This window comes from Sorex fumeus, unplaced genomic scaffold, assembly GCF_029834395.1.
Source record: "Sorex fumeus unplaced genomic scaffold, SorFum_2.1 ptg000131l, whole genome shotgun sequence".
Lineage (NCBI taxonomy): Eukaryota > Metazoa > Chordata > Mammalia > Eulipotyphla > Soricidae > Sorex > Sorex fumeus.
Genome location: NW_026606188.1, coordinates 39089347 through 39111946, shown reverse-complemented (window position 1 = coordinate 39111946; position 22600 = coordinate 39089347). Strand labels below are relative to the sequence as shown.

Here is a 22600-nt window from a genome sequence, read left to right as displayed (position 1 = left end):
TTCTACCTAGCAATGGTTGGGGGTCCATTCCTAATTCCTAGTGTGGTGCTTGAAGGTCTCTCCCCCAGGGTGCTTGGAGACCATTCCCACAGGGTTTGATGTGTCATGCAGTGTTGGGGATCAAACTTGAAGTCCCAGCATGCAAAACATATACTCAGTCTTCTGAGCTGTCACCCCAGCCTGATTTTTTTTGAGTCACACCCAGTGATGTTCACGGTTCCACTCAGAACTCCTGGCGGTGCTTGGGGGACCATATGGGATGCCAGGGATTGAACCTCGGACAGCTGCATGCAAGGCAAATGCCCTACCTGCTGTACTGTCATTCTGGTCCCTGCTTGATCATTTTTAACACCTCTAATTCACCTTTAGTCAACAACAAAAATAATGCCTTTCTATCCAGCTTTCTTTTCTTTTTTTCCCTTTTTGTGTCACATACAGCAATGCACAGGAGTTATTACTCCTGACTGTGCACTCAGGAATTACTTCTGGCAGTGCTCGGGGGACCATATGGGATGCTGTGAATCGAACCCGGGTTGGTCCTGTGCAAGGCAAACACCCTACCCGCTGTACTGTTGGTCCAGCCCCTCTATCCAGTTTTCTGAATTTGCAGGGTGTCAGTTGATGTTGAAGTTGGGTCCCCTCAATACCACCAGCCTGTGTAACCAAAATAAGCTCCCAGGATCAGTTACTGGGGGAAGGGAAGTGAGCAAATTTGCTCTAGTCTTCACCAGCTTAATTGGGCCTGGAGTATTCACTTTCAGGATGGTTCGCACACATGGAGGAGTGAATCGTGTCAAGCAGGAAGCAGGGGTGGGGGGTCGATTTATTTCTCTCCAGATGGGGCCTTCCCATGAGACTCCTTGATTTTCCTAAATCAGGCATCTGGGTTCCATGAGTAGGTGTGCTGAGAAATAGAAGGTAGAAGTTGGCAAATTTTTTTTAGCACACAAGCCCCCAAATGCTATTGTAGTATTCTATTCTTTGGTGAAATCACAAAATCCAGCCAGATTCAAAAGATGAAAATATTCCTTCTTTCTTCATGGGGATATAATAGAATTTGCATATCTTTGGTTATTTACTTATTTTTTGACAATTTGCACATCTTAATCTAAATTTTTTTCCTGACCACAAATAGCTTATGTTCCTTTTACATGAAAATTATAATTACTTTCTTTCAAGATCCCCAAATATTTTCTCCTATTTTGAGTATTGGGTTTAAAATAGTGTCCAGGATAATAAGTTGGTTACTGATTGCACAGCAAGTCCCTATATTAGCAGGACTTGGAGCCATTGAGAAGGACCTTTATTTCTCCTTTATATTCAACCTAGTACTTGGTCCATCCATAATAAGTGCACTGGATCATTTCATTTAATTCCGTTGTTTCCCTTCTTTCTGTTGTAGAGCCAGGGATCAAACCAAGTGTTTCATACTTGTGAGGCATATGTTTAACCACTGAGTCTCTTCCCTCGCCTTTCACTCATTTTTAACTGCCCAAACGTGACACTCAGAGTGAGGGTGTTAAAGGAAAATTTCAAAGATTAGAAAGTAGTAGTAAACACCCAAGGATAGTAGAGGTAAATACCAGGAGGATTGCTCCATGGCTTGGAAGCCAGCCTCAGATACTGTGGGGGAGCAGGGGGAAGGGAATGGCAGCTGAGATAGAGAAAGGACCACCAAATGATGCTAGGAGGGCTTGCTCAGGATGGGAGATGCGTGCTGAAAGTAGACTATAGACCGAACACGACGGCCACTTAATACCTGTATTGCAAACCATAACACCCAAAAGGAAGAGAGAGTAAAAGGGACTGTGCCAGTCACAGAGGCGGGGGATGGAGGGGAGATGGCATCGGTATGGTGGAAGGGATGTGGAGAATGGGTACTGGTGGAGGGATGGATACTCGATCATTGTATGACTGAAATGTAAGCACAAAAGTTTGTAGGTCTGTAACTGTACCTCACGGTGATTCATTAAAAAATTAAAAAAAGCAAAAGAAAATAGTAGTCAAACTATAATCTAAGATTTTTTTGGTTTAAAACTTATTTTGGTTTTCTGAGTCTCCTGGCTTTTAAGACACTGAAGCCAGGCTGTGGTGGGTGTGAGACCTTCAGGGAAAAACTGAGAATTTTCTTGGGTCTCCTGGAAGGATCTGGGAACAGAGACATCCTAGATCGGTACCTCATATCTGAAAAGGGGATCAAGGACCAATGACAAATACTTCCTGCTGTTTGGTTGAGTTGTAGTGGTGGGGAGGGGTTGCACAGCAATAGTTAAAAATAGATAAAGCAAAGATCGGATAGAAGGTGTATCCAGCAGGGTTTATGTGGCAATGAAAGTCAAAAGAGAAAAGATGGCATATTTGTTTATTTTCAAGGTGATACGAGGTGTTATAGAAAGAAAAAAAGGTGAGATGAGAGGTTGTGCTATCATGTGCTATCACAGGCCAGCAGCCAGGAGAGGCAGGCTTAGGGCCCCGGATTCTGGCATTCTGCACAATTCTTCAGCTTATTTGTAAAGAAAAAAAAAACATTAAAATTATTTGCTTCCTCACTGCAAAAAAATTTTTTTTTAATTCTGAAAAAAGATTTAAATCTCAGTGGAAGGTAGGATTAGCTACGATGAGACAATGAAACGATGAAGGTTGGAAATTAAGTAGTGGTAAAGGAACAGATGGGAATGACAGGTGGAAGAGTGGATGATTTGGGGAGGGTCCAAGTGGGGGAGGGAGGAAATAACTGCACCTCCACTGAAGTTCAGGCTCCGAGAGGAAAGCCGACCAGGAGAATGGCAAAATGGGCCAATTCGGAGATGTTAACTGGACATGAAGCTTGAACAAGCCAACAGCAGGGGCGACAGAAACCTCAACCCAGGAATCCTGTGTGCCTCAGATAGCGAGCAGAGGTCTGTGTGAGCTCATGAGAATGTGCTACTAAATTTCCCCTTCTTACAATGTAGTATTTGCCCTGTTGTAGCTTCTTTATTTCACTTGGTGTCCTCCATGCAGTTGCACGCCAAGCTCATTCCTCTTACAGGCCAAGTAACAACTGTATATGTATACGCAGGTTTTTTGTTGTTGTTTTAGCTTAGGTCTTGGTCCATTGAAGGCCATTTGGGTTACATCTACCTTCAGCTGTGTTGAATAATGTTGTGAACATTGATGTCCATCGATCTAGTTTTCTGCTTTCAATTCTTTTGATTATACAGTTACTAAACTAGATCAGATATTTTAAGAATTTAAGCAAACACCAATTTTATAGGGTTATTGGGAGGGAGGTTTGAGGGAGAGGCGCTTAGGTCACATCATTCCTAGTAGGACTGGGGACCATATGTGGTGCCGGGGGTTGAACCTGTCAGCTTTTTTCTGTGGGGTGGGGGGCACACCCAGCAGTGCTCAGGAATCACTCCCAGCAGTGCTCAGGGGGACCATATGGGGTGCTGGGGATCAAATCTGGGTCAGCTGCACCAAGGCAATTGTCCTACCTACTGTACCATTTTGCTGGACTATCATTATCTATTAACCCTGACCAGAATTAGAGAAAAAAATGTTTTATAGGGAAGATATTCAAGCAGAGCAAAATGATTCGACTGGCTATCGCTGAAGTAGTCTTATTTGGGAAAACTTAGGTTGCCATCTAGGATAATGGTCCTAGGTTTTTAGAGTTTTCTTCTTCTGTTTAAGGGCATACCCAGCTGTACTCAGGGTTTACTCCAGGGTTTACTCCTGCTGTGCTGGGGGGACCAGGGTTGACCCTGGTTGACTCAGTACAAGGCAAGCGCCCTACCCACTGTACTATCTGGCCCCAGGTTTAGCTTTCTTAACTGTGAGGCATCAGCAGGTTTGGGTTTAGGTTTGCTTATATACAGGCTGGTCCATTGACCTCCTTATTAAGTAATATTCAGAGTGGAATTCATCTATTGACGTTTAAAAGATTTTGTTTAAATTTGTATTCTGTAGACTGTATTCAAAGACTATACTTTGTCAACAAGTCAGAAACACAGGACCGTCTTTGTGAAGCACACTTGAGTTACATCATCTCCCTCCCTTTCACTGGGTCACACTCAAGGGTGCACAGGGCTCACTCCTAGCCCTGTGCTCAGGGGTCACTCCTTCCCGTGCCTGGGAACCATATGAAGTTATGGGGATTGAACCAAGTAGGCTGTTCCAGGCTTAACCCCTGCACCATCTCTCTGGCCAGAGTTACCTACGTTTTACTGAGACTCAGTCACAAAAGCAAAAATTGTGTAATTCATTTCTGATACTCCAATATGTTTTTTGTATGGCAGTTTATCTGAAAATACAGTTCTAATGTATTATTTATACTATTGGACTGTTATTTCCTATGGGGGGGGCATTTTTATTAGTAAACACTAGTTTCGGAGTCTTTAGAATACTTTAACCAAAGAAGTCAGGATCTCTTCTCTTACACTCTTTCATTACACACACAATGTATATTGTCAGCATGACTCTGCAGGGGAAGAATGATAAGTTATAATCGCTTTGTTGAGCCATCAGTTGACTCCCTGGCATACAAAAATAACCAGTTGGTAGCTTGGGGGCTTAAAAACGTTTTTTTTTTTTTCCTGAGAGTCCAGATGTCACAGCACCAACTTTACCCAGCCCTGACGGCCCCAGCGGACGGTCCCCTGATCCTCTGCCTGGCGCTCGGCTCTCCGCCTTCCAAGGGTCAGGACCGTTTCCAGCATCTTGCTGCTCGCTGGGGCGCGCCCCGAACCCAACAGCCACCCGAGCCGCGCGGGTTGGGGGATGCGGAGGTTGGGGGTGGTCCCCCTGTCCCCTTCAAGGTTCGGGAGACGTGGAAAGTGGCTTCGGGGCATGCGCTCCAGTGGCCGTTAAGCAAAGCAAAACCGACGCCTGGGAGCCGGAGGAGTCCGGGGCTGGGGCCGGGCGCCGGGCGGGACTGGGGGCCGGAGCGACGGCGGGAGGCGCAGGTGCGGCCGCGGGCGGGTAACGTCACGCTGCGGGCCTGCGCGGGCGCGGGCGCCGCGGCCGGTGACCCGAGGGAGATGCGGCGGAGGCTGCGCGCAACCCCCTGGTACCCCTCTGGCGAGCTGCTCATTTGCAGGTAAAGGATGCTGCGTGCTGGCCCGAGACCTCGCAGCCGTACGCGCGGGCCACGCGCTGCGTACTTTTGACCACAAGTTTGTGTGCAATAGAAAGCCCAGATTCCCACCCCAGCCCGTCGGGGAATTTGCCCAGGAGCTGAAGCCTCTTTCTCTTACTTATTTAGGACACTTCCGCCCCTCCCGCCCACTCACCTCCACCCCCACTGTTTTTGGTTTGTTTTGACAAGTGAAAACAAATTGAGTGACGTCAAAGACTTTGCTGAACTAGTCACAACCGAGAGAATTGGTTAGGTGGGTACAAATTGGTTAGTTTGTATCAAACAAAACGAACCCCTGAACGGAAAGAACAACGGGTATTCATGGATATTCGTGCATTGGTGCATTGCATTTGGCGCGGTCACGAATCAACTTGGGGCTTCTGAGCTTGTTTGCCACGCGTGGAACAATATTTAACTGAATTCATTCTGTGAGTTAAAGGAGCGTGTAGAGAAAAGGGAGAAAGCTCACACGCCCTCGTCCTTACTGATTTCATGCAGGTTTTTAGTCCAGCCGCCTCTTCTAAAAAATTGATGTGTTGTATTTACAGTCCAGTGGGTGCTACTCATAGAGCCAGTAGGATACATCTGCATTTTTGTTTCAGCGACTCCTGGAAACAAAATGGAACAAAGCGACTTAGAGGTAAGTCTCTTCTAAACTATCTGCGTCTGAAGAGCTAATTTGTGAGATTTACTGTCAGGTCAAATATATTTAGACCCTAGCATTTCCCACCTATTGGTTGAGCTAGTGTATAAATAGATAAAATTCCACATTTGGTGCATATAAAGTAAAAATATTTAAATCACCAATTGATATTTTAAGTGGTAAAATCTAAAAAACATTCAAATGTGTTGTTCTAACTTTGTTTTATTTTTTAAGTTTGTGGGGCTACACCTGGCAGCACTCAGCACTCAGCACTCACTCCTGGTGGGCCCAGGGGACCATATGTGGTGCCAGATATTGCACCAGAGTCAGCTGCGTATAAGGCAAAGCTGTATCTGTTGTGCTATTGCTCTGGCCCTGTTTTTCTATTTTAAAGTTTTTTTTTTTTCCATCTGGACATTTTTCTGTGTCTAAATGTTTTGTATGAGGAGGGCTGGGATCTGGCCAATGAGTCTGCATTGCTCAGAAGTTAATGAAGGAAGATGACTGGGCTTAAAAATCCCATTTGTGGTAGCTAGGTTGTAGTTTCGGACTGAGCTACCCTTCACTTGCCACTTATTACACGTCACTGCGGTACATTTGAAATGGGCTAGGGCTGTAGAGACAGTGAACTTGCACTTTATTATCATTTAAAAGCAGAGACCCAATTTAATAGCAAAGTTTTGATTATGTTTGGAATAGCTTGAATATGTGAATCTACTTTTCAAATGTAAATGATTTGAAACCTAAGTCCAGGTCCAGTATTTGTGATGAAACATTTGGAATTGAGAGACTTAAATGTAAAATACACTGAAATTTAAAAGACATGTAATATGAAAATCAAGAATACAAATACATACAGATTTCATCTGGAGATGAGATTGAGATATGTGGGGATAAATATTAAATAATTGCACCTTAAACACTAAAATTAGGCAATAATTACAAGTTGCATGTTTGGCATATATTTTATTTCTATTGCATAGCACTGTTTTGGGCTAAAATATATTGGGGCTGGACTCTACCTTTAGCACTGCTTTTAGGAACAGCAGTAACAGCCATTGCAGATTACTAATATTCCTTTTTTTCCCCTGTGAGGTCTAAATAAAAATTCTTACATTTGTAAAAATATTTTATTAATAAAATATTCAATATGCCAAACACTGTCCTCCCCGTTGTTCATCGATTTGCTTGAGCGGGCCCAGTAACATCTCCGTGGTGACAATTGTTATTGTGTTTGGCATGTCGACTACATCATGGGTAGCTTGCCAGGCTTTGCCCTTCGAGAGAGATACTCTCAGTAACTTGTTGGGCTCTCCGAGAGGGGCGGAGGAATCGAACTCGGGCCAGTCATGTTGACTATTGCAAGGCGAATGCCCTTCCCGCTGTGCTATTGCTCCAGCCCTATGCTAAACACAGTAACAAGAAGTCTCAAATTGGAGACGTTACTGGGCCCACTAGAGCAAATCGATGAACAACGGTAGGACAGGTAACAGGTAATAAAATTTACAAAGGAAGATCTAGGCCTGTTGCAATAAGAGTATTGCAGTTGGGGCTGGAGCGACAGCATAGTGGGTAGGGTATTTGCCTTGCATGCAGCTGACCCGGGTTCAATTCCTAGCATCCCATATGGTCCCCCAACCACCACCAGGAGTATTTTTTTGGGGGGTTTTTGGGTCACACCTGACGGTGCACAGGGGTTACTCCTGGCTCTGCGCTCAGGAATTACTTCTGGCGGTGCTCAGGGAACCATATGGGGTGCTGGGAATCAAACCCGGGTTGGCCGCGTGCAAGGCAAACCGTCCTACCTGCTGTGCTATCACTCCAGCCCCCAGGAGTAATTCTTGAGTGCAGAGCCAGGATTAACCCCTGAGCATTGCTGGTTGTGACCCAAAAAGAAAAAAAGAAAAGAAAAGAAGAATATTGCAGCTAGGAAAGATTGGATTTACTTTTAGAATTAACAGGAACAGCTCGGGGTTGGGGGGCAGTCTGTGTTATACGGGCAGAATCAGGATGAGAAGGTATTAAAGTGGAGAAGGTATTAAAGTGGAGACTGCAAGGTATGGGAGTACCTGATAAAAGTGGGTCAGAGTAACCAGATATCAAAGGTAAGGAGTGAGCAATTGGATTTGAAGTAAAGGGGAATTCTTTCTAAACAGTAAAATTCTTGCTAAAACTGATTGCGGCAGCCCAGAGATGGACAGGATCCAGGTAGAGGTGTGTAACCGATTTGAAAGGCGGGGAAGGTCAATGGTTTGTTTCCAGCCTGCTAAACCACAGGCCTTGGCAGTTCCTTCTATGAATGGTTGGTTTCTTGTAGCTTGGCGATTTATCGTTGTTTTTTTTTAAACGCATGCATCCCTAAATCATCCTTCCTCAGCTGACTCTAAGCTTTAGGGGGCATCTTGTTAAACTGTTAATAAACAGTGTGAGGGAAGCTCAGGTGCCCTGTGAAGGTAATGTGGTGCTCCTCCCTCATCCTCATCCTACCCCCAGTGACTGGATGCAGTGGGGCTTGAAGGGCCAACCGTGTTCTTCAGAGTGGAGGGGGAGAGAGTGCTGTTCTTCATGATTTATTTCCCGAAGCTCTACTTGATTTAGAACCTTTTCTTGTTTGTAAACTTTCAGTGTAATAATGTGACCGATTGTAATTTTGAAGAAGAAGCCGCTGGCAAGAAGGTGATTGAGTTTAAACCTCCATTATACAGACAGCGGTACTATTTTGTTAAAAATCTAGTGAATCAACATAAACCCAAGAAGGTATGTATCTTCCCAAACGTTTAATGATTAAAAGATAAAACAAAAAAAATCTCAATAAGAATCTGGTGAGCAGAGACTGTTGAGAAAGAGTTCTGAAAGCAGGAAAAGGATTATTCCAATAGAGATTTTGCTGCCCATAAGATCTACATATGTCCCAAGAGTTGCACAGAAATGGTTTTTCTCTTGTTCCTTTCCTTTGGTTTTGGGCCACACCCAGTGGTACTCAGGATTTTCACCTGGCTCTGCCCTCAGGGATCACTCCTGGTGGTGCTTGGTGCTCTGGGGAGGCTATGTAGTGCTACTAATCAAACCCAGGTTGGCTGTGTGCAAGGCAAGTGCCTTACCTACTCTCCCTCTCTCTCTCCTGGCCCTAGAAAGGGGTTTTTCTTGATAGAGAGGACTAATTGAGGCTAGACTGAACTCGGTCAGGGGAAGTGAGAGAGGAGGTTGGTAGGATTAGGTAGTAGAAAATGTTGCCTTGTCAATGGTCAATTTTCTGGGACCAATGCTTGAAGAAGGTCGGCTTCCTTTCCTCCTGTGGAGGACTCCAGAGTACAGGGGGCCAGGGGCAAGAAGGAAGACTGCCCAGAGTTAGGCTAACCAGCATTTTGTTCCAGTCAGTGACTGGAACTGGTAACTAGAATGGTTATTCAAGGCAATGTCTGGGAGTCCCTGGCGGCATGGTGGGTCTGGTGGAGGAACTTCCAGGGGACACAAAGCGTAGGTGGGTTCCTTTAACCTCTCCACCTAGAATGTAGCACTCAGGGAGAATTCCAAACCAACAATTTCAGATGTGAAGATAAACTTGGTGTTTCACATTGGAGATGATCCTCTCCACAGTTTTAAAGAGGTAAATCAGAATTTAAGATGAACCAGCCTGGGGCTACAGTGGTTCTTTTTTGTTTTTGTTATTTTGTGAGTGTGTGTAGAGGGGGATACTTCTGGCAGTGCTCTGGGGTTGCTTCTGGCTCTGCATTCAGGAATCACTCCTGGTGGGCTCAGTAAACCATATGGAATGCCAGGGATCAAACCAGGGCAGCTGCTGGCAAGGCAAGTGCTCTCCTCTCTGTACTATTCCCTGGCCTCCCACAGTGCTTCTTTTAGATGAGAAGTTAGTGGCCCACCACGCTGGCTTCAGAGGACAGTGGTGAGTTCATAGAATTCATACAGTATGCATACACATCTGGTGGTAGATGCTTGGCAACTAAAAACTGTGAGTTGGATGGTCTGGATGCAGATAAGTTGGGTTTCCAAAAAGCTGATTTTTCTCCTTGACTTTCAAGACTTGGGTAACCTTGGTTAAAGGTTTTCTTAATCACAGAGCTACTTGTGTCTCTACAGTGTTGCAGTTACTTATTTATATCTCTGGTGGCTTGAAGCACCAGCAATCAATGAAAACATCTAGAATGGAGTTTTTGGGGAGGTTTGTTTTAGGCTTTGGATTTTTTTTGCAGGGGGTCGGGGGCAGCTGAGAATTTAGTATTATATTTTATTTCATTTGGTCTAGAATTTGGTCAAATGACTGTTGTGTGATAAACTTATGGAGGTAAACACAGAAACTTGTCTTTGGGGGCCAGTGATAGCACCAAGGGTAGGGCTTTTGCCTTGCATGCAGGTAACCTGAGTTCCATCCTTGGCATCTCATGTAATTCCCTGAACATTGGCCAGGAGTGATCCCTGAGTGCAGAAAAAAATGTTTTGATCATACTTGTTTTCTCTGGCTATAAATATCTTTGAAATAACCAACCTCTATCTCGTTGCTAGGTTGCTGACTTGGGCTGTGGTGACACTTCACTCATATGGCTGCTAAAATTCCACAGTTGCATTGAACTGCTGGTTGGAGTAGATATCGATGAAGATAAATTGCAATGGAAAGGGTAATTTCTATTTTCTGAAGTAGTTATGCATTAATCCCAAACCTGTGGCATTAGTAATCCCAGTTGGAAGTATTCTTTTATGTAGCTTTTGAAAGATTGAGTGCTTCAAGCTCATGAAATAAATATTTGCCATAATCCTGATTGTCTGTGTACATGGTAAATAAAATACCTCTTTTTTTGTGGAGGGTGTTTAGCAGTCACACCCAATGGTGCTCAGGGCTTATTCATGGCTCTGTGCTCAGGTTGCCATATGGAGTGCCAGGGATCAAGCCCAGGTGGGTCCTGCACAAGACTAGTGCATTACCCACTGTGATATCACTCTGGCCCCAGTAAACCTATTTTTCTTCCATTGTAGAAATATAGGGCCTCAATTAAATAACTGTAATGGCTACACCTTAAAAAATTAAACTTCAGGTGGCAGAACCCAATTAATGCTGGATACCATTATATTTTTGACAGGGGGCTCAGAGAACTGGGGTAGAGGCTTCAGGCCTCTCAGTTTGAACCACAGCAGCTCTTTATTCATGTCTGTCTGTCCTTCTGTGTGTCTCTAGTTATATTATAATTCCACAATTATATGTATATTTCAAGATTTCTTCTAACACAAATAGGAGGGGAGGGGGAAATGGCTCAACGGACTGAGCCTCAGGCTTTGCATGTAGAGACCCTAGGTTCAATCCCTGGCACTGCATGATTTCCCCAAAGCACTGCTGGTGTGTTCCTCCAAAACAAAAACAAACAACTCTCTCCCCCTCACCCCTGCCCCAACAAACCAGAGTTGGCAAAACACAGATCTAAAGTGAGCTCGGGGACCAAATGTATTATAAATAAGAATAGTATCAGATAAAGTTTGTTTCTTGTTACTCATTGATCTGACACAGGGTCGTATGAGCTGATGCACTGAGTCATGGAAGACAGGCAGAGTCCAGCTGACTATAGTAAATGGAAGATAATTATTGGAGGGTCAGGATTCTGGAGATAGAGAGTTCTCACAAACATCGTGTTAAAAGTGTTTCTTCTTCAATGATTCCTTTGCAGGAGTAAGTTGTCTCCTTTCATGGGGGATTTTCTAAGTCCTCGAGATCTGAATTTGACGATTACCTTGTATCACGGTTCCGCAGTAGAGAAAGATTCTCGTTTGGTTGGATTTGATTTAATAACATGTATTGAATTGTAAGTATTTAGTATATACATTTATTTGAAACGTCAGAATGAGTTAGTCATAGTAGATTATATCTCGAGTATAAATTTTAACTATGATCTTAGTTCTTATTTGTAAAGATGATTTCTTGTCAATTAGAATTAACTGGATTTTTTTGGGGGGGTAACCAACCCCATGATACTCAGGGGTTATTCCTGGCTCTGCACTCAGGAATTATTTCTGGAGGTGCTCAGGGGGCCATATGGGATCCTGAGGATCAAACCCAGGTTGGCAACATGAAGGCAGGTGCCTTACCTGCTGTACTATCATTCCAGCCTTTTACACCATTCTATGTTATCTCTCTTTCAAGATCGTCATCGTAGCATTTTGATCAATGGGTTTCCTTTGCCTAGAGATGCTTAGCCCAGGACTTGAGCACTTGCTTTGGACATGTGCACTCCAACCTTTACCCCAGTCACCACATGGACCCCGGGCACTGTCAAGTATAAACCCCAAAAAGAAAAATTCAGGAATATTTCCTGCCAGAGCATCTTTCTCTGCCCTATACCATTCATCACATTGATTACTTATTAATTCGTTATTTATGAATTAAAAATAATAACCACCATGTAATCCTGTCAGGAAACAGCACAGATCCATACTGCCATCTAGTCCTAGCTCTCCTCAGTCTGCAACTGTTGGTCAATTAAGTCCTTTCGTAGCAATTTAAAAATTTTAATGCCCTTTCAAATGATTCCACATCACATGGTGCCTTGAGCTGTAATATATCCTTAATTTTTTATTCTGTTATTATTTTTGCTCCTGTTGTGGGGACATACCTGGCAGTGCTTAGGGACCATCAGGGCCATATCTGGTCGTGTTGGTTAGGGAGAAGGGGGTGTTTCGGAGATAGAATCCAAGAAAGACCTTTAATCCTGGACCCTCTGCCTGGTTTCCTTTCATCCGGACCAGGACTGCTCAGTTCTTTGCTCCCTTATTTGCCCTAAGTATTTCTGAAGAATATTTGCTAATTGCCTTGTAGGATAACCCTCGTTCTGGGTTTGTCTGTTTCCTCACTGTGGATGCTGCCACTGATCGTATATCCTGGTGCATCATGTGTACGGGTGCATTGTATAAGGCAGGCATGTGCTCTATCACTTTGTTAGCGGTACTGATCGTAAGGTTTGGAGAGCACTTCAAAAGATCTTAGTGGGGTAGGTGAAATTTCTAAGTGTTTTTAGGTCTCTTATGTATTCAAAGATGGGGCATATGAATGCAGAGAGAGGAATTACTCTGCCAGATCAATTCAGGTTGCAAGTGAAGTCAGCCCCTCTGACATCTTTCCCTTAACCATTTTAGAATAGAACATTTGGATTCCGGAGACCTGGCCAGGTTTCCCAAAGTTGTATTTGGGTACCTGTCTCCAGCGATGGTTGTCATCAGCACACCCAATTCTGAGTTCAACCCCCTGTTTCCGACAGTGACCCTAAGAGATTCTGACCACAAATTTGAGTGGAGCAGAATGCAGTTTCAGACCTGGTACGTTCACAAGTGTTTTTTGTTTGTTTGTTTATTTGTTTGTTCTAGGGGAACCCAGTGGAATTAAAAATCCTGCAACAGGGCATGGCTCCCTCCAACAGGCCAGACCCCAGCAATTCAGGACCAAGAAATTAAACGGCCAAAAATTAGGTTTGTGGGAGCCACACACACAAACCACTCCTGGCTCAGCTATACAAACTCATTTGTTGGCTTTGCTTCAGAGATAAATAAATACATCTTGAAAGAGATCAAAAGCTGCAGTTATAGACCTACAGACATGATCTCTCACTAATAAAAATTTTAAAAAAGGCAAAAAAAAGATATTTATATACGTGTATATGCATTTTATGTATATGCATGCATACATCAGAATACATGCATTATGTACAAAAAAAAGCTGCAGTTAATCTCGGACCTGCACAAGGCTGAACAGACCAGGGTAAATCAGAGGGGTGGGGCAGGTCAGCCTGGTACCCACTCATAAGAACCCCTGGCAGCCACTTGCTCCCACAGTCCAAAATTGCCATCATGCCCCCAGCCAGACTCCACCATCTCAGGATGGGCCTCGCCAAGATATAATCTGGGTATGTGGGTTTTGTGACTGAAATCGTCAGGCATTTTTGGGGTCAGGATGGGCTACCTCTCCCCACCTTCCTCTACTTCTGGAAGCCTTGGCAATCGTGTCCACACCTCCAAATGTGGCACAAAGTTAAAACAGCTACTTCAGCTATTCCTAATAAAAATACTGAACACCCTGAACAAACGCATTGACATCTTAGTCCCTGTAATGCACAAAAGGAAAGATAAAAAAAAAAGAAAAGTGCCTGCCATAAAGGCAGGCTGGGGCTTGGTGTTGTGGTTTGGTGGAAGGGAAACAGGGGACATTGGTGTGAGAAATGTGCACTGGTGGAGGGATGGATGTTGGATCCCTGTATGACTGAAACCTAACCATGAAAGCTTTGTAATGGTATATCTCATGGATGTTCAATAAAAAAAGTCCTACAAAGAACTTTTTTTAGTATCCAGGCATTGCTGAAATTATTTTATGCCAACGAAATTCAATAAAAATTATTAATGAAATTATTTTATTCTAATTGCCGTTTCTCCACTCCGGGATTTGAACACATTTCCAGCCTCCAGGAACTGGGGTTGCTGCCTCCATCTGCTCTATAGCTTCCCTCTGCCCTCTGTCTACCTGTTCATGCCAACAGTGTTGTTGCCTTCAAACTTCTCACAGAACTAAGCAAATGCCATCCTATGGCATGATGTGGTAGTCAGGGAATTTGCAACAGAAGTTGTTTAGTTCATTGTGTTGTGTGTGTTGCGTGCAGGTGCATTCTGCTCTGTTGCTGGATGTGTTTTAGTTAGCACTGCATTAGTTCTAAGTTTGGAAGAAAAAGAATTTCTCTCTTCCTTTGGATTTCAGGGCTTTAGACGTGGCAAACCTCTACAATTACTCGGTGGAGTTTACTGGTGTGGGGGAGCCCCCCGCGGGAGCTGAGGAGGTTGGGTACTGTACCCAGATAGGAATCTTCCGGAAAAACTGCACCAAGTCAACCACTCTGTGCCAATCTGAGCAGCATGGTGAACTTACTTATAAAGCTGTGAGTATCCTTTGTGAGGTGGCCCCTGAGGAGGGGCGCCTGCATTGGGGGGGAGGGAGAGAAACCCCCATTGGAGAGATTAATTTGAGGGTTTGAGAAGCCTTCTTGCCCCCAACCATGGTCAGAGTTGGTCTCCCACGGCTCTTGAGGCCCAGCCAGCGCATCTAAGAGCATCTGAGGAAGAAGGGGAGCCTGGAGGCTGGAGCCACTGCACTCCTTGTGCCATGGGAGTGATCTGTTGGCGTCAGCTGGGGGCAGGAGAGTAGGAAGGAAAACCACTCATGGTTCCTTCACAGCCCATTACCCCTAATTGGCAGAAGTGAGCCTCCAAGCTTCTCAGACTTTTGACTTAGGGTGGGGTGGAGGTGGGGGGGCTTAAGGGAAAGGAAAAAAAACCTTTCCCTTTCAGTGATCTTTGTTTTTTTTATTTACTCTCTCATGCCAACTTAGGGATGTGGGTGTATAACGTGGGTAGGCGCATGGCTGGGAGACTTGGATCATTAGACTTTTGAAAGCAAATCAGATCGTAAATGTCTGTGGGCAGTGATTTGACTCCCATGGAAATGGGGCCATTTTGACGTAGGTGAGAGTTTTGACATAGGTACAGACAGTTAATGCTTTATCTGAAGGTGGTTGGGGACCATACCTGGTGCTCATGTTGGCGTGCTCATGTTGGGGTTGAGTCCTTCCCCATTGAGGCCCTTATGCTGCCTTCCTCACCAGTTTTTACTGTTTTGGGGCCACACTCGGCTGTTTTCAGGACTTTTACCTGACTCTGTGTTCAGAATCACTGCTGGTGGACTCAGGAGACCAGATGGGGTGCTGGGTATAGAACCTGGGCTGGCTGTATGCAAGGCAGATGCCCTACCTACTATTCTGTCTCTCCAGCCCCAATTCTTTTTTAAGCTAAAAAATTATTTTTTCAATGCTGAGGATCGAACCCAGGTCTCATCCATGCAAAACATGTGCTGACCCACATCCCTTGCCCTAGTAAATTGACTTTTTTGGTGGTGGTGAGGAAAGGGGCTGCAACTGGCAATGCTCCTGAAGGTGCCAAGGACTGAACCCTGCCTCCTGCCCCCAGAATGTACGCTTAGCCCGTTGAGTTCTCTCTCCACTGCCTGGGCCCAGTTAATTCTTTTTTATTTTTATTTTATTTTTTTGCTTTTGGGGTCATACCCGGCGATGCACAGGGGCTACTCCTGGCTCATGCACTCAGGAATTACTCCTGGTGGTGCTTGGGGAACCATATGGGATGCTGGGAATCGGCCACATGCAAGGCAATAGCACACCCTCACCGTTGTGCTATCACTCCGGCCCTCCCCCAGTTAATTCTTAATGTGGATAAAACTCCTGATGATCTTGAAATTTCTCCCAATCTGAAATAATTTCAGCTCTTTGGTTTGCCCTCCCATCAGGTTTTTACAGCCATCTACCCAAGTTTGCAGCAAAAACGATTCCGCCAGCTTGTGTTGACGAATGAAGTGTTCCGAGAAGTCCAAAGCATGAAACGTACGTTTGTCCAAAGCCTGAAACCGCAGGATGAAGGGGAATTTGGTGATAAGTCCAAAGACACTGGCCTCTCACGTGCCTGCTTCAAGCTCTTGGGACCGGTCTTCACAGAGGCGGAGAAGAACAACATAGAGAAGTCCCCTGAACCTTTCTGCGTAGGAAACAAATTCTACGTGCCTCTGGAAAGACTCTTTGCTTATCCCAAGGTGAACCGCTTGTGCGATAACATCGAGGTGCTGAAAGCGCTCCTGGCTGGCTCAGTCGGGTTGAACAGTGACGGCTCTGCCGTGAAGGTGGACCTGCTCGATGAGGAGGAGAGTTACTGACAGCCCTGGCTTCCTGAAATTCAGGAATTGACACTTTCTGTGTAGGCACCATTCAGGTCACTTTTGATTTTGAGGTTAGCTGCTCACCTAACTTAGTTATTACTTTGTTTTGGAAAAATATGCTTTTGGTGGGGGCGGGGGAAATGGTAGATAGAACTTGTTCATAACGTGTTTGGTTACTGTGTTTCCTGTGTTTTAGCATGTGTTGAATGTGACTATGTTGAATGTGACATTAAACAACTGTTTTTGGGGGGCTGGACTGATAGCACAGTGGATAGGGTGTTTGCCTTGCATGCTAGCCGACCCGGGTTCGATTCCCAGCATCCCATATGGTCCCCTGAGCACTGCCAGGAGTGATTCCTGAGTGCAAAGCCAGAAGTCACCCCTGTGCATCGCCGGGTGTGACCCAAAAAGCTAAAAAAAAAAACCCCAATCCCCCCCCCTTTTTTTTTTTAAAGAAAATTGAATCACAAATAGCAATTTAAAACCTTTTACAAAGGGGGGGGGAAGGGTTACTTTGAAGTCTTCCTAGGGGGCTGGGGCTCATAGGCTGAGAACTTGCCTCTTGTGTAAGGCCTTTGGGTCTAACACTGAAACAACACCACTCTTTCTAGAATTTTCTGTTTCTGTTGGTTACATTCTAACCTGTGATACTAAGCCTGAAAAGACATGCAAAGCAGGCCACAGGTGGTGAATGAGTTAGATGTCCCCGTTTGCATAAACAGGGCCCTGTTTGTTGAGCATTGTTTTCTTTTCATCCTTTTCTCAGGAGCTTCTGATTGGAATTGGGGTGGCAGAGCTGGTCTCCAGGAGACATAACTCTGTGGGACCTGGATGTAATCAGAGCTGACCTAGTGTGGCACCTCTACCAACAAAGGAACCAAGACCCATCTTGTGGTGGTGCTGTACTTGGCAAGAACCTCTGGGGCCAAATGTCTGAGTTGTAATTTCCACCTGCATGTTCTAAAGCAGAGCCGAGAGAGCAGGGACAGGAGGGTGTGTGCCCGCTGTTCGGTGTTGTTGGTGGCAAGACGCTGTGCAACACTGAAGCTCCTGGTGAAGCCCAGCAGGGGTCTCCTAGCCCCTCCTTACTAGAAAGGATCAGGTTGTGCTCCCACTTCTGGGTGGTCCCCTGCCTCGAATGTCTGTGCCGCAAAAGGATTGTCCTCACACAGACTGGGCTGTGTGCAGAGCAGGTGCTTGGGAAAGGTCTCCCAGTGACCCACTATCAAATTAAACTTTGCAGGGCCAAGAATTAGGTGGGTGATGGTGGATTTCGTGAGAGTGGTGTGCAAAAGAAGGGATTCTGGGAAGGAATGTAATGTTCATCGCAAAATCGGATAGCTTCATCCGATCTGCCTGGGTCTCACACTGACCTTTTCCCCCTCCTGAATGCATATGATTAAGATATATTTCATTCTCCCTTATCTCCTACCCCCACCTCCCCAGCCAAAAAAAAATTTTAAAAACCCCAAAAAAGCAAAAGCAAAAAAAAAAAAAAACCAATCCTGCTCTGTCATTATTTTTCCAGGCCTTCCAGGCCTCTTTACAATTTTTATCCGAGGGCTGCCTCTTCTATGTTGCTTTCCTATGGTAGAACCAAGATTTCCAGCCAAGGCTAGCTAGTGCTTTCTCCTGTCTTTCTCTAACACACTTCACTTCTCTTCTGGAAACTCATAAATGAGCATCCTGCATCACAATGAAGGAGCATGCTTTTCCTCAAGCCCTGCCCCTCTCCCCCCCAAATGCAAATCATGTGAGCTCATCACGGTCTACCTGATACAGACTTTTCTTTGTGTACTATACGGTTCATTAGTGCTGCAAACCAAGAGTCCAACAAATACTCTGCTTTTAGGGCTAGGGAGTGACAGGAGCTGCAGTGTGGAGAAGCAGCTGTGACCAGGATAGGATAAAACATCTGGCCAAAAGGGCTGTCAGATTTTGACCTGAGTTTGCAGGTCCTTTCGTTGCCTTTTTAAAAAAAGTATTTCTGGCCACAGGTATATTTGAAATCTTGCTCCTTCCCATATATCCCTTCAGCAACCAACAACCCTCACACATCTTCCCCTAAACTACAACTTTCCCAATTTACAAATGGCAAGTTTCTTTTTCTACAACCACCTAAGCATTTTAAATAACAAAAGCAAGTTGTTGTAAAAATTAAGACATTTCAGTACTATCTAGAATTAAAAGTAAACACACTTTTAAATACTGACCAGCCCTCTGAATGCTTCAGCCTCCCCTTACTTTGCTGCGCTTGAAGAGACAGTGGCTCTGCCTGCCATTTCTAGAAGGTTCATTGTTGAGTATTATTTTATATAAACGGTATTTTCTATGATTTATTATTTTGTTTCTGGGCCACAGCCATGGTGTTCTGGATCTCTCCTGACAATGCGTGGACAATTATATGTGGCACAGGGACTGAACCTGGGTTGGTCACAGGTAAAGCAAGTGCCTTAACTGTTGTATTCTCTCTCTTTCTGTCTCTCTGGCCCTGCCATGTTTTTTTTTTCTCCCCAGAACTTTATTATAATTACACATGTGTTTCACAGAACACTTGTCTTAATATAGTTGAGGTGAGGGTTTGTGACATTGGGGATCAAAACCGGGATCTCATGCTTGCCAGTTCTACCACTTAATCTAATAGAAGTTAAGGTAAAGAAGGACAGGTTCATGCGAACAATTCAGATGATTCTAAGGATGAAAATAATATTTCTTTCTATCTTTTTACTCCATCTCTGTCCCTTCTTTCCCTCAACCTCCACATTTTACTATCTAGAGATGTATCTAAGGATTTTTTTCTGTTGCTTCCCAGTTAGCTATAAGTAAATTCTAGTTTTGCAAGAAGTAGTGGCCTTTTGGTTTTTAGGATAATTACCTGGATGTGCCACAGTTTTGTGAATATAGAGTCCTAAAGAACCAAAGTGTAAGATTATTTTTTTCTCTCCAAAATTAAACTGCTCTGAAAGGAAGGAAAAATTGGGTTCTGTTGGAGGTCAGTTTCAACATGCACAATTTTTGGGGGGGAGAGAAAGTTCTCATTACCGGAGTAGGTGAGAAATCGCTGTTGCAGGTACCTGGGAGTACCAAGTGGAACATCCCTGACTTGTGACCACTGAGAAAAATTTGCCCCAGATTTGTATTCCCATGGTCTGGATGATTTCAAAATCCTTCTGAATTTTTCCAAGAAGCTTCATTTTTCCAACACTCTATGCTTAGCTTCTGTCCAACTGAAAGTGTGAAATGCTGCCCCTGCAACATTTCCAGAAGATTCACAAACATCTCTCAGTGACAGCCCCACCTCCTTCCTCCCTGAGAGTTCTCACTCCTCGCAGCCCTTCTCTCTCCCTACCTCTTACTCCCGACCTTCCCATAAGCAGCTTGGCGACAGTCTCACTCTCAGACAGTGGACAGAGAGCTCCAGAGAAAGCTTTGCATGCTGGAGCCCAGGTTTAATCCCTGGTCCCAAAGACTTCCCCACCCACCCACCCCGCCCCAGTAAGTATAGGACCAAGCCCAGAGTTCAGAGGTGGGAGTAGCCTCTAATGTTACACCTCTGAGTCTAGCCCCTTACCCCTAACTCGCTCACTGCCACACAAGCTCTCAGCTCTGCCAGTGATCCTCAAAGAACCCCAAGCAAAATCATCTTGCTGAGTTTAGGTGCCGACAGAACCCCAAGGAGATTGTTGTTGTTGACAGGTCGCCAGGGCCTCGAGCATTTGAACAGAGCATGCCCGGTGCTGCTGGCTCGCCAACTCCTAGCTAATGTACATCTCTGAGGATTTCCGGAAATTGGGAGCACTTGGAAGAATTGCTGGAACCTAGAAAACAAGCTGATAGGACTCACAAATAAGTGTTGAAGTCATTTCTTTGCAATTAGTTTTTGAAGCCTCGAGACATGGAGCGCCACACCTTTCATCATTTCAAAATAAGCTGTTAGTGCCTCTGCCTGTGTAATTTTAACTTCTTCCTGGCGACAGCCTGGCCTCTCAGCAGTGCTCGTCACTCCTTGTGCTCCCTGGTCTGGCAGAACAGTGCTCTCACAGGCCCAGCAGTGCTGGGGGTCTCTGGGCACGATGCACAATTGTGCTGGAGGTTGGGGTGGGGAGTGTGGCATTAGGGACCAAACCCAGGGCCTTGCGCATCCTGGGTGTGCTCTACCACCTGAACTATCTCCCAGCCCCTCTGTCGGGCTCTTAATATCCCCATCAACTTGATTTTTCTTTTTCGAGTTTTGGAGCCCCACCTGGCAATGCTCATAGATTACTCCTGATGGAACTTGAGGGACTGTATATGCTGCCAAGGAATGAACCTGGGTCAGACGTGTGCAAGGCAAACACCTTGCCTGCTGTACTATCACTTGGGCCTCTTTTGGTTTGAGGTTACTCCTGGTCTTCACTCAGAATTACTCCTGGCAGTGTTCTGGGGACCATATGGAATGCTGGGAATTGAACTCCAGTCGGCTGTGTGCAAGGTCGGTGCCCTGCCCACTGTGCTATCTCTCCAGTTCTTCAGTTTGCATTCTTGACCTGAATGGCAGTTCTTTCCATCTGCTCCAGTTCATCCTGTTTGCTGTGACCTCAGCAGAAATCGGGTCTTTCATTATCTTTCCCAGATATCGTTTCCACATCTCATCCATGAACCAGCAGTAGATTCATTTATTGGCTGTCTTTTCCCCCTACTGTTTGGTTTCTCTTCTGACTTCCAGACTCCCCATTAGGAATGCTCACAGAACTGAATATATAGGTCATACATTAATCCCAGCCAAGTAAAACAATTTTTCCTTACTTAATGGCATTGCATATGCAATGTCTCAGGCTTTTTTTGCAAGTATTTTAAGAGGGAGATCAGAACAGAATCCCAGAACCTCAGTGCCACAAGGTGGCAGACTTCCCCACTTTGTAAATGCACTCCCTTAGACACATACTGGGCAAAACCAAAACAAAACAGGGCTAGCAGAGCCTTGAGCAGGCCCACCATATATAGTCCCTGAGGCCCCACCAGGAGTGACCCCTGAGGGCAAAAGCAAGAGTAAGCACTGAGCTGGCCCCAAACCAACCAACCAACGAAAAAACCAACCAACCAACCAACCAACCAACCAACCCTAATCAAAAAAAAAAAAAAAAGCTACACATTCCTAACTGGTTAGAAAAAAACTACTTCTATACTTGATGAAAACTATGAAAATGGAAAAGGACTAGCAAGAAATAGCAAAGGGGGCTTTCTGGTGGGGTGGTGACACTGGAACTTTGTTGCTGGGGGTGACATTACACCTAAAAGTGCAAAGCTTTGGGGCCGAAGAGATAGTACAGCGGTTAAGGCACTTGTCTTGTACGAAGCTGACCTGGGTTCAATCCCCGGCATCCCATGTGCACCCCCCCCCCAACTGCTACCTGGAGTGATCCCTGAGTGCAGTGCCAGGAGTTAGTCTTAGCACTGCAGGGTGTGACCCCCCAAAAAAACACCGAAAAAATAAGTGCAACGCTAAAACCCTGAAATTTCAGGATGTTGTGAATGGATAAGCCAATGTATTATGTATTAAAAATATCTGGCATCTATTACAAGCTGGAATATGGACTACTGATGTTCTTTCAGACTCTGGCCTCCAGAATGATGAGAAAATGAATTCAAGATATCACAAAAAAGGCATAAAACTACCCATAAAACATTCACAGTCATGTAATGTTTTAACTCAATAAAAAACATAACGGAAAAAAACTCTAACCCCCAAACAAAACAATGCCAAGTGTCCCCTATATGGCATGTTTCCTAGTATTATCTCATGAACTGTCACAAGCTGAAATACTTGATGACATTATTATTGTATTATTTGGTTTTTGGGCCATACCTTGGCTGTACTCAGGGATCACATGTGAGAAGACTTGGGTGGGGGGACTCATGTGGCATCTGGGATGGAACCTGGGTTGGCTAGGTGGAAGGTGTTACTGCTCTGGCCCACTTACTGAAACATCTTTATCTTGTGTTAGAATACGTCCAGAGGGGAGTTTGAATTCAGATTTAGGTGTGCTGTGCAACCAGGTCACTGCACGGACTGCCTCAGTTCACAGAACTGTCTTTC

General features: G+C 44.9%; 1 protein-coding gene across 1 annotated transcript; it reads left to right on the top strand.

Annotated features, from left to right (window-relative positions):
* Positions 1-5604: 5604 nt before the first annotated feature.
* Positions 5605-16589, top strand: HENMT1 (HEN methyltransferase 1). Its single transcript, XM_056106550.1, has 7 exons — positions 5605-5762; positions 8391-8522; positions 10287-10399; positions 11438-11572; positions 12900-13079; positions 14506-14683; positions 16102-16589. Exons 1-7 carry the CDS (start codon positions 5742-5744, stop codon positions 16519-16521), a joined length of 1179 nt encoding a protein of 392 aa, XP_055962525.1. The 5' UTR covers positions 5605-5741; the 3' UTR covers positions 16522-16589.
* Positions 16590-22600: the final 6011 nt, after the last annotated feature.

Excerpts from the sequence above, each read along its gene's own strand:
- HENMT1 (XM_056106550.1), top strand. The coding sequence starts at position 5,742 with ATGGAACAAAGCGACTTAGAG. Across the intron at positions 5,763-8,390 it reads TGGAACAAAGCGACTTAGAG|TGTAATAATGTGACCGATTG; the intron begins GTAAGTCTCTTC and ends GTAAACTTTCAG. Across the intron at positions 11,573-12,899 it reads TTAATAACATGTATTGAATT|AATAGAACATTTGGATTCCG; the intron begins GTAAGTATTTAG and ends TAACCATTTTAG.